We start from the raw sequence: 15,267 nt of genomic DNA, 5'->3' as shown, positions 1-15,267 counted from the left end.
GTCACATTTGGCTTGATGTCAAAGACACCAACAGTCATGTCACCCACTGGAACCTATCATAAAAAATTTACAGTAGTAGATCATTTGAACAATCTAGTCTGAATCTCATCTTGGCTGTAGGTTTGTGACTTTGCAGGTCATGGCTCTTCAAGTACACCTAGATTCTACATGCCATTTCGGTCAATGTTCCAGACATCTACCACCATCGAGATGAAAACATTCTTTTATATTTTTTCCTCTAAAACATCTGCCAGTTACTTTAAATTTAAGCCTTGTGGTTTTTCACTGTTTTGCAAAAATCTTCCTAATTTATCTAAGTCTCTCATTTTTCCCACAATTGCTATCCCCTCCTCCACCTCCCCATCCCCATCAGCCTTGGCTCAAAAGAAAGCAACATTAGCTTACTAGTCATTATTCTTCTTCAGTATAATTTTCCAGATCTAGAAGTATCCATGAAAACCTTCTCTAGTGCACTCACTGGTTTCCTATAATGTGGTTACCAACTCTGTACACTGCTTTAGTTGTGGTGTAAATACATGCCTGAACTATAACTTCCCTCCTTTTATATTCTGTGCATTAACTAATAAGAGGATTTACACTTCAAGATCCCTTGTTCCCCCACACTGTTCAGTATTCTCCCATTCATTGTACATTCCCCCTTGCCTTGTTGCATCGTCTGTAACGTATTACTTGGTACTACTGTAGATTAAATTTCATTTGATATGCTTCTGCCCAAGTATTCAGACCATTGAGTTTCAACAGTCTCACTATCAACTACATTGTTTGCAAACACCTTTATTATCCCTGATTTATTTGTTTTATAAAAACCAGATTATAATGAACTGGTGACTAAATGCTGCTTCAAGCATTGTTTGCCTTGTCAGTGTCAAAGACAATTTCCATATCAATATATTGATTTGAGTGCAGAGTAACAATTCATCGGATTGGATTTGTCCTGCTTTCTTTTTTTTTTGTAATTTATTTTTTATTGAAGTTCATCATCAAACAAACATTTCCATTATGGACATGCCATGCCCAGATAATTATCCACGTTGTCAGGTAGAAGTCAGTGCTTGCAACTATGTAAGAAATAGTCTGGTCAGACGGGATGATTTTGGAGCATGCATCTTCAGCTGCAGCTGTAGTCTGGTTACGACCCAAAGCCTTTGCTGTATGCAGCACACTGAGTCATTTCTTTATAGTCGTGAGTAATGATTCAAGCTAGCTGAAGACTTGCACCTCTCAGGAGGAAACTGAGATGAATCATTCCCTTGGCACATAATGTAACAAGTGGAAAACAGAGGAGGCCTTATGGCCCATTGTGCACAAACTTACATCCAGTTCAACAGTGTCTTTTGCCTCATTGTAACTTTCCTGTACTTACAGTATATATCTTTTATTTCTTCAGTATTTAAGCATCTATCAGTTTGTTTGGAAGCGACTAAGCTTCCAAACCCTCTATGTAGCAAATTATACAGATTTGCTGCCTGCTTGGTGAAGAACTTTGATTTCTCCATCTTGAATGGTTGAGACTGACTCCTGATTGTAGAAGCCCCAGTTGAAGGAATATTATCGACTCATCTGGTGATGGCCAAGTGGTTAAGGCGTTGGTCTAGTGATCTGAAGGTCGTGAGTTCGAGCCTCAACTGAAGCAGCATGTTGTGGCCTTGAGCAAGGCACTTAACCACACATTGTTCTGCGAGGTCACTGGTGCCAAGCTGTATGGGTCCTAATGCCCTTCCCTTGGACAGCATCGGTGACGTGGAGAGGGGAGACTTGCAGCATGGGCAACTGCCGGTCTTCCATACAACCTTGCCCAGGCCTGCGCCCTGGAAACCTTCCAAGGCGCAAATCCATGGTCTCATGTGACTAACGGATGCCTATGTAGAAATAGAAATATCGACTCATCTGACAAGACATGTATGTTTTGATGAGATCACCCTCATTCCTTGAAACCTGTGAGATACTTCAATTCTGCTTTATGACAACCCCCTCCCCCCCCCCCCCCCAAATCCCAGGAGTTACTCTGGTGTGTGTTACACCCACGTTGCTGCAATAATACCCTTCCCTTTGTTAGGGAGATCAGATCCTGTGCACTGTTCCAGATGTGACCTCATCAGGGCACCAAATAATTTTATCAAGACATTTCTGCTCTTGTACTCTTGTCTTCTTGCAATAGAGGCTAACATATACTGATTCCATCTGCATTCTGTACCTGCATGTGAACTTAGCGATGTATCTCCTGGGACACCAGGAGCCCTTTGAGCACCAGCATCATTTGTTCCATCATCATTTTAAAAAGACGCTCTGCATTTCTATTTTCGCTGTGGATGGTTGCAGGTATTTAATCTTTGCCTTTTGCACTCATTGAGGGTAGTGATGCTCATAGATCCTCCTCCTCATTTTTGCATAATTCACTACCTGTGATGACTGAGTGTGGCAGGACTGAAGAACCTTTGGGGATTTCTTAGCTCTGATAATGGCTTATCTATGTTTTCTTGTAGTTTTGGTTTGCCCTGTGGTGTTCCTGGCGTGCTGTTCTTCACTTCTGATCCAGAGTTAGCCCCTGGTTTTGTAATAATAGTGAGGGACCCTGACATCTAATTGATGTCCTGGTTTGAGTTGCTGCTTCTCTTCTGCTATTGCATTTAGTTCAAGCCTGCCTGGCATTCTTTTGCCTGTATCCCAAGCAATATAGTGGAGAATACCTCCATGTGAACAGTATAGTGGGCAGTCCTGGCAAAGGTGATGAACAAAGGTATCTGCAACTGGTAGATAGATCAGGATGAGGTCAGATAGGATTTTCCTCTGTAATATTCTTTTACAACCTATTCCAGAACTTGGTTAGCAGTGTTTATTAATTCAAATACAATCCTCTTGTGAAGCCCTTAATGTTTTACAGAATATTTGCTTCATATGTTATTGTGTGATTTGTTATTTTGGTATTTGTTTTATTGCATAGAAAATTATTGTACTGGATAATAAACCAGTCTAATCCAGTTTTCTTTTTTAAGTGGAAATGATAGACTGACATAACTGTGTAGCTGTCGGGTGAGCTGCCATTGCCACATCATCTTGCCACAGCCTCTCTCCTTTCAAAGCCCCTGATCCAGCTTCCTGGTCTCCCACATTGATCAATGGCTTTAACCTTCATATCATCCAGTAACTCATATCCTGCCTGAGGCCATCTAGTACTGCAGGTATCACCTTCAGTTATTCCTCTTTAATGACTTCCCATTTTCCATGTTGGGCTATTTCAGGTCATTGTAAGTTCCTAGTCAATGTTCTCAATGGTCACCCAGCCTACCCTCCCTCCTCGACCTCACCAGTCCCTTCTCTATGGCCTTCACCACCTCACATTCCCATTGCTACTATGTTTCCTAGCATGCTTGGATCCCCAAGTGTTCTCGCTCCCTCCTCCTCCTACACTCAACTTATAGCCGCCATTCCCTCTGCCTGCACATCCTTGAGACATTTTCCTCCCTCCTGCATTCTCAGGTTGTTGTCAGTCTCCCAACACCACAGTGCCTGTATCCTTGGGTCATTCTCCCCCTCCAAACCCTGTCAGTTATTCATGTCCTTAGTTGTTCCCCACGTCTCAAACTCCCCCAAACCCTTAGATCCTCCTCCGCCCCCTAACCTTTCTTAGATGCCACACCTTCAAATCTCCACCAGTCCCACACAGCTATCTGCTCCCTCTCCAACCCATCAGGTTTGTCCGTCCTTCCTTGCCCTTACCATCCCTTTTTGCCTTTCCACCCATCGCCAATCCTCAACTCACACACTTGTCAACTCTTCCCACATTCTTTCACGTTTCCTCTTTTCCCTATTTCAGCCTTTGTACAACCCCTCTGAAATGTATTAGTCATTTAAACTCCTCCCACCCACCATCTACTATTTGCTGACAGGAGACTGCAGACGCCAGAATCTGGAACAACACACAAGAAACTCGAGAAACTTAAGAGGATCATGCAGCTTCTGTGGAAGGAAATGAACTGTTGACCTTTCAGTTTGATAGCCTTTGTCCACCTGAAGTGTCTAGACTTTGACATGTTGACTGTCCACTTCCCTCTATTATTTGCTGCCTTTTCATCTTTTGCTTTCCCACCTTAGTTAATTATATCATTATTGGCATTGTTCACCAATTATTTGCAGGTTATCTGTAGTACCTGCTTGTTCAATTAAAATGTCAGCTGTGTGAAGAATGTTGTATCATGTAAAATCTTAGGAAATACTTCCAAAGAGAGGTAAAATAACTAATTGACCTTATGCATGTTGTAATTACTGCCTAGCAGGTTTATTTCATGCTGGTTAATTTAGTCCAAGAACTTAAACATCTAATGTATTGTTTTCTTTTCCCACAGATTCTACCAGCCTTATGTGTGTTGATATACCACACCGATATTAATGTAAGTGATACCAGACTTGCATTAGGGAAAATTATCAGTCTATGGGGACTATGTATTCTCAGATTTGATTAATTTTACTACAAACAGGATTTCACATGTAGACTTGCATTATGATTTAGGAAATTTGAACACAGAACCTTAGATCTGTGAAAGAGCATCTCATGTCATGGGAGAATTCCAAGAACACCCACTGGTGCAAGAAATATTGTCAAATGAGCTTAGAGTTTTTAGAGTATCCCTTTAGTATCTATCAAGTTGTAGAACTTGTGCATCAGCTAATGTTGTTCCGTTCCATCTGTGACTGAGTGTTTTATTGTTGACATAATTCAACAGCTGGTAGAGAGGGGATGTGTTGGTAGTTGAGAGAGATAAAAGAGATCAGGCTGAGAAGTCAGGAGAATCCTCAGGATATCTTGCTCTCTGGCTAGCATTCTGTTTTGAGCACTGATGGAGAAAATAATTTTCCTGTTGAATTCTGCCCGAGCTAAGACCATAGCACCAGAGATTGCACAGCTGTGCAGACGGAAGAAGAAAGTTCAGGAGGGAAATATTTATAGGTGTTTCTGTAACTGGGCAAGAATCTGTGGTTTCAGAAGCAAGTTCAAGAGAGTATGGTACTTTCCTGCTGCCAAGGTAAAGGATAAACTACAGAAAATTCTTAAGAGCAAAGGTGAACATCTAAATTATATAATTCAAAATAAATGCATTGCAGAGGTAGAAAATGGAAGGACTTGCTGCAAGCAGATTTTTAGGAAAGGAATTATGAAATAGAACTTTAAATTGGTCATCTTTGTATTGTTCTCAGTGACATGCTAGTGAGTACAGAAATGGGAGGATTATGCAGATAAATTAATGGCTGGAATGATAATGCAGACTTCTGGGTCAATGCAGTCATTCTCAGGGAGGTGAGGTTACATCTCATCAGGGATTGTGCCTTTATTGACTGATTTATTTATATTGTTGTGGCAGATTTAAACCAGTTTGGAAAGTGGGTGGCTCTTCTTCTGGTAGCATGATGTAAAGAGTTCTATAGGAATTGGTGCTGCAGCCTCAATTGTAGAAATGATCATGTAAACACACTTTTAGTGTTGCTAAATTTGCTGATGACAAAGCTAGGTAGGAAAGTTGTGAAGAAGACAAAATACAGAGGGTAACCTGCAGTTTAAGTCTATCGGCAAACATCTGCTAAATTGATCAAATCTACAGACAGCATGCAGAGTAAACTAGAGTAAACTTTTTATAGAAATGAAAAGGGAAATTAGAAAAATAGGGCACAAAAACTTGACAGGTAAAATCCAAGCAAGTACTCTGAGGTTAGTTAGACAGAAAAGTAGCAAATGCCGTTTCATCCATGAAAGTGTGAGATATTTCAATTAGAGAGTTTCAATGAGATAAGGGAATATATGATGAATGGTAGGACCTTGGAGTTCCGAAAGATAGCAAAATAGCTGAACAAGGTGGTTAAAAAGGCATACAGCATGCTGTCCTTTACTGGACGCTGAATTTTACAGCAGCCAGGTTATACAATGAATGTGTACAGTAGTTAGGCCACAGCTTGGGCATTATGTAATGCAATTACACTATGGAAGAGATTTGAGGACCATAACTGGAATAGTTATGCAGACAAATTGGATGGACAAACAAAGAAGGCTTAAAGGGAGAGTTAATTGAGGTATATAAAATTAGGACATATAGTAAATAGGAATGACCCATTTCTCTTAATAATATTAAAAATCAAGGGTCTCTGAATTGAGGTAAATAGAAGGATTAGAGGCGAGGATATTTTTTGACCACCTGGAGGGTTGGAATTGTCTGGATCTCGGTCCCTTAAAGGATGGTAGAAATGGAAATCTTTACCACATTTTAAAAAGCGCCTGGGTGTATATTTGAAGGCACAGGGCCTGCAGGGCTATGGCTGAAGCGCTGAAAGGTGGGATTATTAAATTTATGTGGGTATTTTCCATTTGATGTCTCAAGAAATCATTGAAAGCTGCGGGGATTGATGGAAACAAACAGAAACATTTCAACCAACCTGCAATTGGCTGGGCTTTTAGCCATTCCCCCTTTGCCAACCAGAAGTGAGGCCTTCTTTGTTAATGCCTCACTTTTGTAGTACAGTTTTGAGCAGCCAGCAACACAGACCTTCAAGGTCGACGGAGGTGCAGCAGGTGAAACTAATTACTCAGATTATCAACTAATATCAGCAAGGTTTGCTCTAAGGGAGCGGCCTTGTCAAGGGAAGTGCCTTGTGAGAAAAGGGCGAGTCTTTGGCGAGGAGGCTGAGAAAGGAGACTACGCCACAGTTGGAGAGGGTGAGAAGTGGTGAAGAAAAGACCACTAGGCTGATTCAGTGTGCTGTGTGCATGATGTGGGAAGTCAGGGACACTGATGGTGCCTCTGGCTCCTGTAACTGTGGAAAATGTGCCCAGATTCAGCTTCTGAAGGACCGAGTTGCAGCACTGGAGAAGCAACTGGATGACCTCAGGTTCATCTGGGAAAACGAGTGTTTTCTGGACAGGACCTACAGCAAGGTCGTTATACCGAGGATACCGGAAGAGAGAACGGGGCAAAGATGAGGAAGGAAAGGATGCTTGAAGTACAGGAGACCCCGGGGGATGTACCTCTTGAAAACAGGTTCACCCTCTTGGAAGCTGTTGGAACAGAAGATGATGCCAGCCTGAGAGGCGGTCAGGTCTGCGAGTCAAAAATTGGTGCTGAAGCAAAGCCAAGGAGACAGACGTCGGGCAGAGCAGTGGTAGTAGGGAACTCCATAGTGAGAGGTACAGAAAGGGGTTTTTGCGGCAACAGGTGAGATTTAAGGATGGTGTGTTGCCTCCTTGGTGCCCGGATCCAGGACATCATGGACCGATTGCAGGGAGTCCTCAAGGGTGAAGGTGAACATCCGGAAGTGGTGGTGCAGGTCAGCACAAATGTTGTGGGGGAGAAGAGGAAAGACATTCTACACCGTGACTTCAGAGATCTCGGAAGAAGGCTGAAAAGCAGGATTTCCAGGGTGGTTATCTCCGGTTTGCTTCCAGTTCCTTGTGCTGGAGAGGGCAGGAACAGGGAGATAATGGATCTGAATGTGTGGCTGAGGAACTGGTGCAGGAAGCAAGGATTTACATTCTTGGACCACTGGGGTAAAGATGAATTGTACAAAAGGGACGAGTTGCACCTTAACAGGCGGGGGAGCAGCATTCTGGCAGGCAGGTTTGCCACTGCTACACGGGTGTGTTTAAACTAAGTAGTGGGGGGGAGGTGACGAACTAGAAATATAAGGATGGATTTAAAGGGAAAGTTGAGAATAAAAATAGTTAAGAAAGACAGCAGAATCAACGGAGCAGTAAGCTCAAGTAGATTAGTACAGTATGGCCAAGTGAAATAGGAATTGATATGAAAGGTGAAGGGAGTAATGAATTCAAAGTATAATGCATGAAGTATAAGAAATAAAGTAGATGAGCTTGAGGCACAGTTGGAAATTGGTAAGTATGATGTTGTGGGAATAACAGAGACATGGCTTCAAGTGGACAGGGCCTGAGAAATGAATATTCAAGGGTATATGTCCTTTCAAAAGGACAGACTGATGGGCAGAGGGGGTGGAGTGGCTCTGTTGGTGAGGAATGATATTCAGTCCCTTGTGCGGGGGGGGCATAGAATCAGGAGATGTAGAGTCAGTATGGATAGAACTGAGAAATTCTAAGGGTAGAAAGACCCTAATGGGAGTTATCTACAGGCCCCCAAACAGTAGCCTGGATGTAGGGTGTAAGTTGAATCAAGAGTTAAAATTGGCATGTCACAAAGGTAATGCTACAGTTATGGGGGATTTCAACATGCAGGTAGACTGGAAGAATCAGGTTGGTACTGGACCCCAAGAAAGGGAGTTTGTGGAGTCCCTCCGAGATGGATTCTTAGAACAGCTTGTACTGGAGCCTACCAGAGAGAAGGCAATTCTAGATTTAGTGTTGTGCAATGAACCGGATTTGATCAGGGTCCTCGAGGTAAAGGAGCCATTAGGAGGTAGTGATCATAATATGATAAGTTTTAATCTACAAATTGAGAGGGAGAAGGGAAAATCGGAAGTGTCAGTTTTACAGTTGAACAAAGGGAACTATGGTGCTATGAGGGAGGAGCTGGCCAAAGTTCAATGGAACAATACCCTAGCAGGGATGATAGTGAAACAGCAATGGCAAGTGTTTCTGGGAATAATGTGGAAGGTGCAGGATCAGTTTGTTCCAAAGAGGAAGAAAGATCCTAAGGGGAGTAAGGGGAGGCCGTGGCTGACAAGGGAAGTAAAGGACAGAATAAAAATAAAAGAGAAGAAGTATAACATAGCAAAGATGAGTGGAAAGCCGGAGGATTGGGAAACTTTTAAAGAGCAGCAGAAGATAACTAAAAAGGCAATACACGGAGAAAAAATGAGGTATGAAGGTAAATTAGCCAAGAATATAGAGGAGGATAGGAGAAGCTTCTTTAGGTAAGTGAAAAGGAAAAAAAAAATGTTAAGACCAAAATTGGGCCCTTGAAGACAGAAACGGGTGAATTTATTTTGGGGAACAAGGAAATGGCAGACGAGTTGAACAGGTACTTTGGATCTGTCTTCACTAGGGAAGACACAAACAATCTTCCAGATATAATAGGGGCCAAAGGACCTAGAGTAATGGATGGACTGAAGGAAATTTTTATTAGGCAGGAAATGGTGTTGGATAGACTGTTGGGTCTAAAGGCTGATAAGTCCCCGGGACCTGATGGTCTGCATCCCAGGGTTCTTAAAGAGGTGGCTTTAGAAATCGTGGATGCATTGGTAATCATTTTCCAATGTTCTATAGATTCAGGATCAGTTCCTGTGGATTGGAGGGTGGCTAATGTTGTCCCACTTTTCAAGAAAGGAGGGAGAGAGAAAACAGGGAATTATAGACCAGTTAGCCTGACGTCAGTGGTGGGAAAGATGCTGGAGTCAATTATAAAAGATGAAATTACAACACATTTGGATTGCAGTAACAGGATAGGTCTGAGTCAGCATGAATTTACGAAGGGGAAATTGTGCTACTAATCTTTTGGAATTCTTTGAGGATGTAACTATGAAAGTAGACAAGGGAGAGCCAGTAGATGTAGTGTACCTGGACTTTCAGAAAGCCTTTGATAAGATCCCACACAGGAGATTAGTGGGCAAAATTAGGGCACATGGTATTGGGGGCAGAGTACTGACATGGATTGAAAATTGGCTGGCTGACAGGAAGCAAAGAGTAGCGATTAACAGGTCCCTTTCGGAATGGCAGACGGCGACCAGAGGGGTACTGCAGGGTTCAGTGCTGGGACTGCAGCTGTTTACAATATACATGAATGATTTAGATGAGGGGATTAAAAGTAACATTAGCAAATTTGCAGATGACACAAAGCTGGGTGGCAGTGTGAAATGTGAGGAGGATGTTATGAGAATGCAGGGTGACTTGGACAGGCTTGGTGAGTGGGCAGATGCATGGCAGATGCAGTTTAATGTGGATAAATGTGAGGTTATCCACTTTGGTGGTAAGAAAAGGAAAGCAGATTATTATCTAAATGGAGTCAAGTTCGGAAAAGGGGAAGCACAACGAGATCTAGGTGTTCTTGTACATCAATCACTGAAAGCAAGCATGCAGGTACAGCAGGCAGTGAAGAAAGCTAATGGCATGCTGGCCTTCATAACAAGGGGAATTGAGTATAGGAGCAAAGAGGTCCTTCTGCAGCTGTACAGGGCCCTGGTGAGACCACACCTGGAGTATTGTGTGCAGTTTTGGTCTCCAAATTTGAGGAAGCACATTCTTGCTATTGAGGAAGTGCAGCGTGGGTTCACAAGGTTAATTCCCAGGATGGCGGGACTGTCATATGTTGAAAGATTGGAGTGACTGGGCTTGTATACTTTGGAATTTAGAAGGATGAGAGGGGATCTGATTGAAACATATAATATTATTAAGGGATTGGACACACTGGAGGCAGGAAGCATGTTCCCGCTGACGGGTGAGTCCAGAACCAGAGGCCACAGTTTGAGAATTAGGGGTAGGCCATTTAGAACGGAGTTGAAGAAAATCCTTTTCACCCAGAGAGTGGTGGATATGTGGAATGCTCTGCCCCAGAAGGCTGTGGAGGCCAAGTCTCTGGATGCTTTCAAAAAAGAGATGGATAGAGCTCTTAAAGATAGCGGAATGAAAGGTTATGGGGATAAGGCAGGAACTAGATACTGATTGTGGATGATCAGCCATGATCACAGTGAATGGCGTTGCTGGCTTGAAGGGCCGAATGGCCTACTCCTGCACCTATTGTCTATTTAACAGCCACAGTCATTAATGTTTTGTCATGTAGTTAATTTTGTAGAGATGAAAAACATTAATGTTCCATCTTGCTGTACTGTTGCATCTAGCTACAGTCACATTGTACTTGTGGCCCAGAAACGGGCCATTTACCTACCAGTATTCTTGGTGATGCTGTGTGTGAGACCCTTCTTACTTATTATTTTCATTAATAATATACCATTTTTTGTCAATGTATGTATTTAACATCCTGTTAAATGCAATCAATCCATTCCTATCATGAGGTAACACACATCAAAGTTGCTGGTGAACGCAGCAGGCCAGGCAGCATCTCTAGGAAGAGGTACAGTCGATGTTTCAGGCCGAGACCCTTCGTCAGAGATGCTGCCTGGCCTGCTGCGTTCACCAGCAACTTTGATGTGTGTTGCTTGAATTTCCAGCATCTGCAGAATTCCTCTTGTTTGCATATCATGAGGTAACAAGTTCTGTATTCTAACCACTCTTGAGTAAAGAAACTACCATTGCCCTGATGATATATTAGTGACTCTTAAATGTTTGTTAAAATTACAGGTTACAACTTCATAACTGAATGAATTTTCCCTGTTAGCAGTGTTAGACTTGTGTTATTTTGATGAGATCTAATTATTTCTTTTAATATGTTCAAGATACTTGTGGATACAGTCTGGGCTTTGTCCTACCTGACAGATGGAGGTAATGAACAAATACAGATGGTGATTGACTCGGGTGTGGTGCCTTTCCTTGTTCCACTTCTAAGTCACCAAGAGGTCAAAGTTCAGGTAAGAAAGCATGATAAAGGTTACACTGTCCAAAAATGAACAGTAGAAGTGAAAAAACCATGAACAAAGTATTTTTGACTCCTATGAGTGCAGGTTTTATTTCTCTGTAAAGACTTTTTCCCCATCCTTATCTTTTCCTTTTGTTATTACAGCTTTAATGTAAGTACTTAATTTCTCATATTGGTTGAGTTTTAAATACTGTGGGTTAAATACAGTGACATGACGGTGGATTGTAGGAATTTTTCTATCATGGGTTGGATACACAGGGTGTGGTTAACTCTCTTGTTCTCTATGGTAACGCACTTTCTTCTACAGATTGTATTAAGGTGTAAAGTGACCTTTATGCTTGAGATCAATTACTCAGGGTGGAACAGAGAGAAAGCAGCACCTTCTTGATCACAGCCCAAGTTAATTTGCATAGGGGAATGTTGGGAAATGTGTGGTGGGAATAATAATGATGAAGCAACCATAATAATTCGGAACAAGAATTGTTTTTGAAAATAGTTAAAATTAGTAATTACAAAGCTTGTAATTTTAATGAGCAAGTTGAATAAATATGCATAAGATTAGTATGTTATTATGTTTTCCCTCTTGCATACAGACAGCTGCCTTGAGAGCAGTCGGCAACATAGTGACGGGTACAGATGAACAGACACAAGTTGTTCTGAACTGTGATGTACTATCACACTTTCCCAATCTCCTGACCCATCCTAAAGAGAAGATCAACAAGGTAAAAAGAGAACTGGCATTTTGGCACTGCTGGTGGCATCGGTCATGTGACCATAACAAAATGTAGCGTACTTTTCCCAGTTGTTATGTTAACATTAACAACATTTCAGTTGGTGGATCTCAAATTGTTGCCACTCTCAGCAATTGGAGATTTGGTTATTCTGATGGTCTCAGTTTGTTCCTTTTCTTTTGGTGAAGAAGGACCTCTTTTTCCTCTTGCAGTTCATACCAGTTGTTGATGTGCATAGATTTACTTTTCCCCTCTCTCCAAAAATGTCTTCCCCCCCCGTAACAAACCTGAGAGTATTTTAATATTCTCCCCTCAATTTCCCTTCACCTAAAGCCTGAGTTCACTTTGCCAAATTTGAGTGTAGTGCATGTTTATTAAATGCATTTGAAAAATGGGAATCCATGAGGCTTAGCGAAATGTCAACATCATGAAATTGATCACCACTATAATCTGTAACTTTATAGTCCCGCAAATGTATCACCATACCATCACTGGATTCACACTGGTTCAGTGAAGAATGTGGAAGGACATGCAGCACCGTATTTACCTAAAAGTAGGGTGAAGCTGCAGGACTGCCAAACACCAGAAGTGGGCAGCAATAGAAATTGTTAAACCATCACTTTACAGAAACTCTGCAGTCCTGCCACGTGTTCTTCTGAACGGAAGCAAACAAACAGAATGTGGTTCCAGGGCTGAGTCTCAGGGTTGTATATGATGATATAAATATACTTTGATAATAAGTTTACTTTGACTACAAATATGGAAATGTTGTAGTTGAATATTCATACTTTCTGGACACATTTGGATCTGCTAAGACTTCAGCAACAGGCCATACTTAATCATCCAACATCCAAACACAGTGTCTTTCTCACCACCCTGTATATCTGCTGCACCTCAGTTGGTTGCTGCTTGGTTTCACATAGTGCTTCGTGTCTAGAACTTGTGTGGGAATAGCTGAGATCACTGTGGTTTATAGATTGAACCTGGGAAGCCCGTTGAATCTTATCATACTGCTATGCATGTACCTAATCTGCAAGAAATTGTTGGTTGATTGGTGAACGGAATCCATAGTTGATATTTTGTACAAATTGTTTTCGGCAGGAGGCAGTGTGGTTCCTCTCCAACATCACAGCAGGAAACCAGCTGCAAGTGCAAGCTGTGATAGATGCTGGTTTAATTCCCATGATTATTCATCAGCTGGCAAAGGTAAGCAAAAAGATGAGAACTTTGCATAGGTTCGGTTTTCACTTGGAACTGAAATAATGGGAATATTTTAACGAAATAAAATTACTAAATTGGTTTATTATTGTCACATGTACAAACGTATAGTGGAAAATCTTTGCATTGGATGCCATCCATACAGATTATTTTGTCACATTAGTGCACTGGGATAGTGCAAGAGAAAAGAATAACAGAACGCAGATAAAACGTTGAAGTTACAGAGACGTTCAGTGCAGACAGACAATAGGTCATACTGAGGTAGATTGTGAGGTGAAGAGTCCATCATATCATATTAGGGACCATTCATTAGTCTTTTAACAGTGGGTTAGAAGCTATCTTCAAGCCTGGTGGTACTGCTTTCAGGCTTCTGTATCTTCTGCCCGGCGGGAGGTGGGAGAAAAGAGAATGTCTGGTGAGTGGGGTCTTTGATTATACTGGCTGTTTTACCAAGTCAGCAAGAGATATATGCAGAGCCTGTTGGAGGCTGGTTTCTCTGATGTTTTGAGTTGTGTCTACAACTCTACAGTTTCTTATGGTCACAGACAGAGCAGTTGAAATACCAAGCCATAATGCATCCAGATGGAACGCTTTCTGTGGTGCATCAGTAAAAATGGGTGAGGGTCAAAGGGGACATGCCAAATTTCTTACTACCCAAATCTGGAGTCTTCAGCAATTCTTTACTGCTATAACTTAGATGTGCCTGAAAAGATCATCCCCAGGAAAATGCAGTCATATTTCGTGGCCTGATCTAGAATAGCAGGATATTATGCTCAAGTGGCTTGGGAGAAAATGTTTCACAAATACACATTATAATAGTGTTAAACTAAACAAAGGTTCTCTCCATCTTTTATATATCCTGCAAAGATGAATGTAAATTTGGGAAGTTCACAACCACATTTCTAACTAATGAACTGTTCAGGTTACGAGCAGTTCACAGGAACTGGACCCTATCCTGTGGGTGATCTGTACTTGAATTTCTTTTTTGCAATTGTAACTTATTTTACTTTGGGACTTAGTTCTGTTAGTATAACATAAGAACCTGATTATATGAAGTGAAGGAAAAGTTTTCTTTATTGTAGACTGCATTTGCATAGCATTTTGATTTTCCACTTGACCATCAGTCTGTTTCTTTGTCAAAGCATTCAAAAAATGGAACCCTTAATTAAACTCTTAATTTATTTGAATGTTGAGAATTGATAGTTTGAAATGGTTACTGAGGCTGCATTTTTGTTAATGGTGCAGTGAAAGTTGAGCTGCATTGTGTTTCACTGTAGGGAGATTTTGGAACTCAAAAAGAAGCTGCGTGGGCGATCAGTAACTTGACAATTAGCGGCAAGAAGGAGCAAGTAAGTGAAAAAATACTTTTGCAGTCAAAGGATCATGATTTTCACTACATTCTTATTGCTTTTACCCTTTTGCCGTTCCCTTTTTATTCATTCCCTTTTTTATGGATCCTACTTTTACATAGTATCACTAATTTGTGAGTTAACTCTAGCACAGAAGGAATTTCCCTGTCCTCTACCACTAATCTTTTGGTGGCAGTATTGTATTGTTGCTTTAGCTATTTTTCTGGGTTTTGCTTATCACAGGCACCACCACCAGATATTTTAACTTCCCTTGTAAAGAAAGCCAGGTGTGTGTGCGTCAGAGCTCAAGTGCCTCTTCTCAGGTTCATCGTAGTTAAATCTATATTGCTCTGCTGCTATAATCTTGCCAGCTTCTGAAAATATAACATGGAAAAGATAGATCTGGTCCTAGGGTTGAGGTTCTAAATTGGAAGAAGGCCAAATTTGAAGAAGTGAGAAAAGATCTAAAAA

At 41.5% G+C, this 15,267-nt stretch overlaps 1 protein-coding gene across 1 annotated transcript in view; it reads left to right on the top strand.

Annotated features, from left to right (window-relative positions):
• Positions 1 to 15,267, top strand: part of kpna3 (karyopherin alpha 3 (importin alpha 4)) — a 108,318-nt gene that overhangs the window by 80,766 nt on the left and 12,285 nt on the right. Inside the window, exons 10-14 of the mRNA XM_072260761.1 lie at positions 4,365 to 4,409; positions 11,359 to 11,490; positions 12,092 to 12,220; positions 13,331 to 13,435; positions 14,725 to 14,796. Of these exons, the coding sequence (XP_072116862.1) occupies positions 4,365 to 4,409; positions 11,359 to 11,490; positions 12,092 to 12,220; positions 13,331 to 13,435; positions 14,725 to 14,796 (483 nt within the window). The remainder of the gene's footprint in view (positions 1 to 4,364; positions 4,410 to 11,358; positions 11,491 to 12,091; positions 12,221 to 13,330; positions 13,436 to 14,724; positions 14,797 to 15,267) is intronic.

Source organism: Mobula birostris, chromosome 6 (assembly GCF_030028105.1).
Source record: "Mobula birostris isolate sMobBir1 chromosome 6, sMobBir1.hap1, whole genome shotgun sequence".
In the NCBI taxonomy this organism is placed as follows: Eukaryota; Metazoa; Chordata; class Chondrichthyes; order Myliobatiformes; family Myliobatidae; genus Mobula; species Mobula birostris.
The sequence above is the reverse complement of the archived record's forward strand: the minus strand, read 5'-3'. Positions and strand labels throughout refer to the sequence as shown.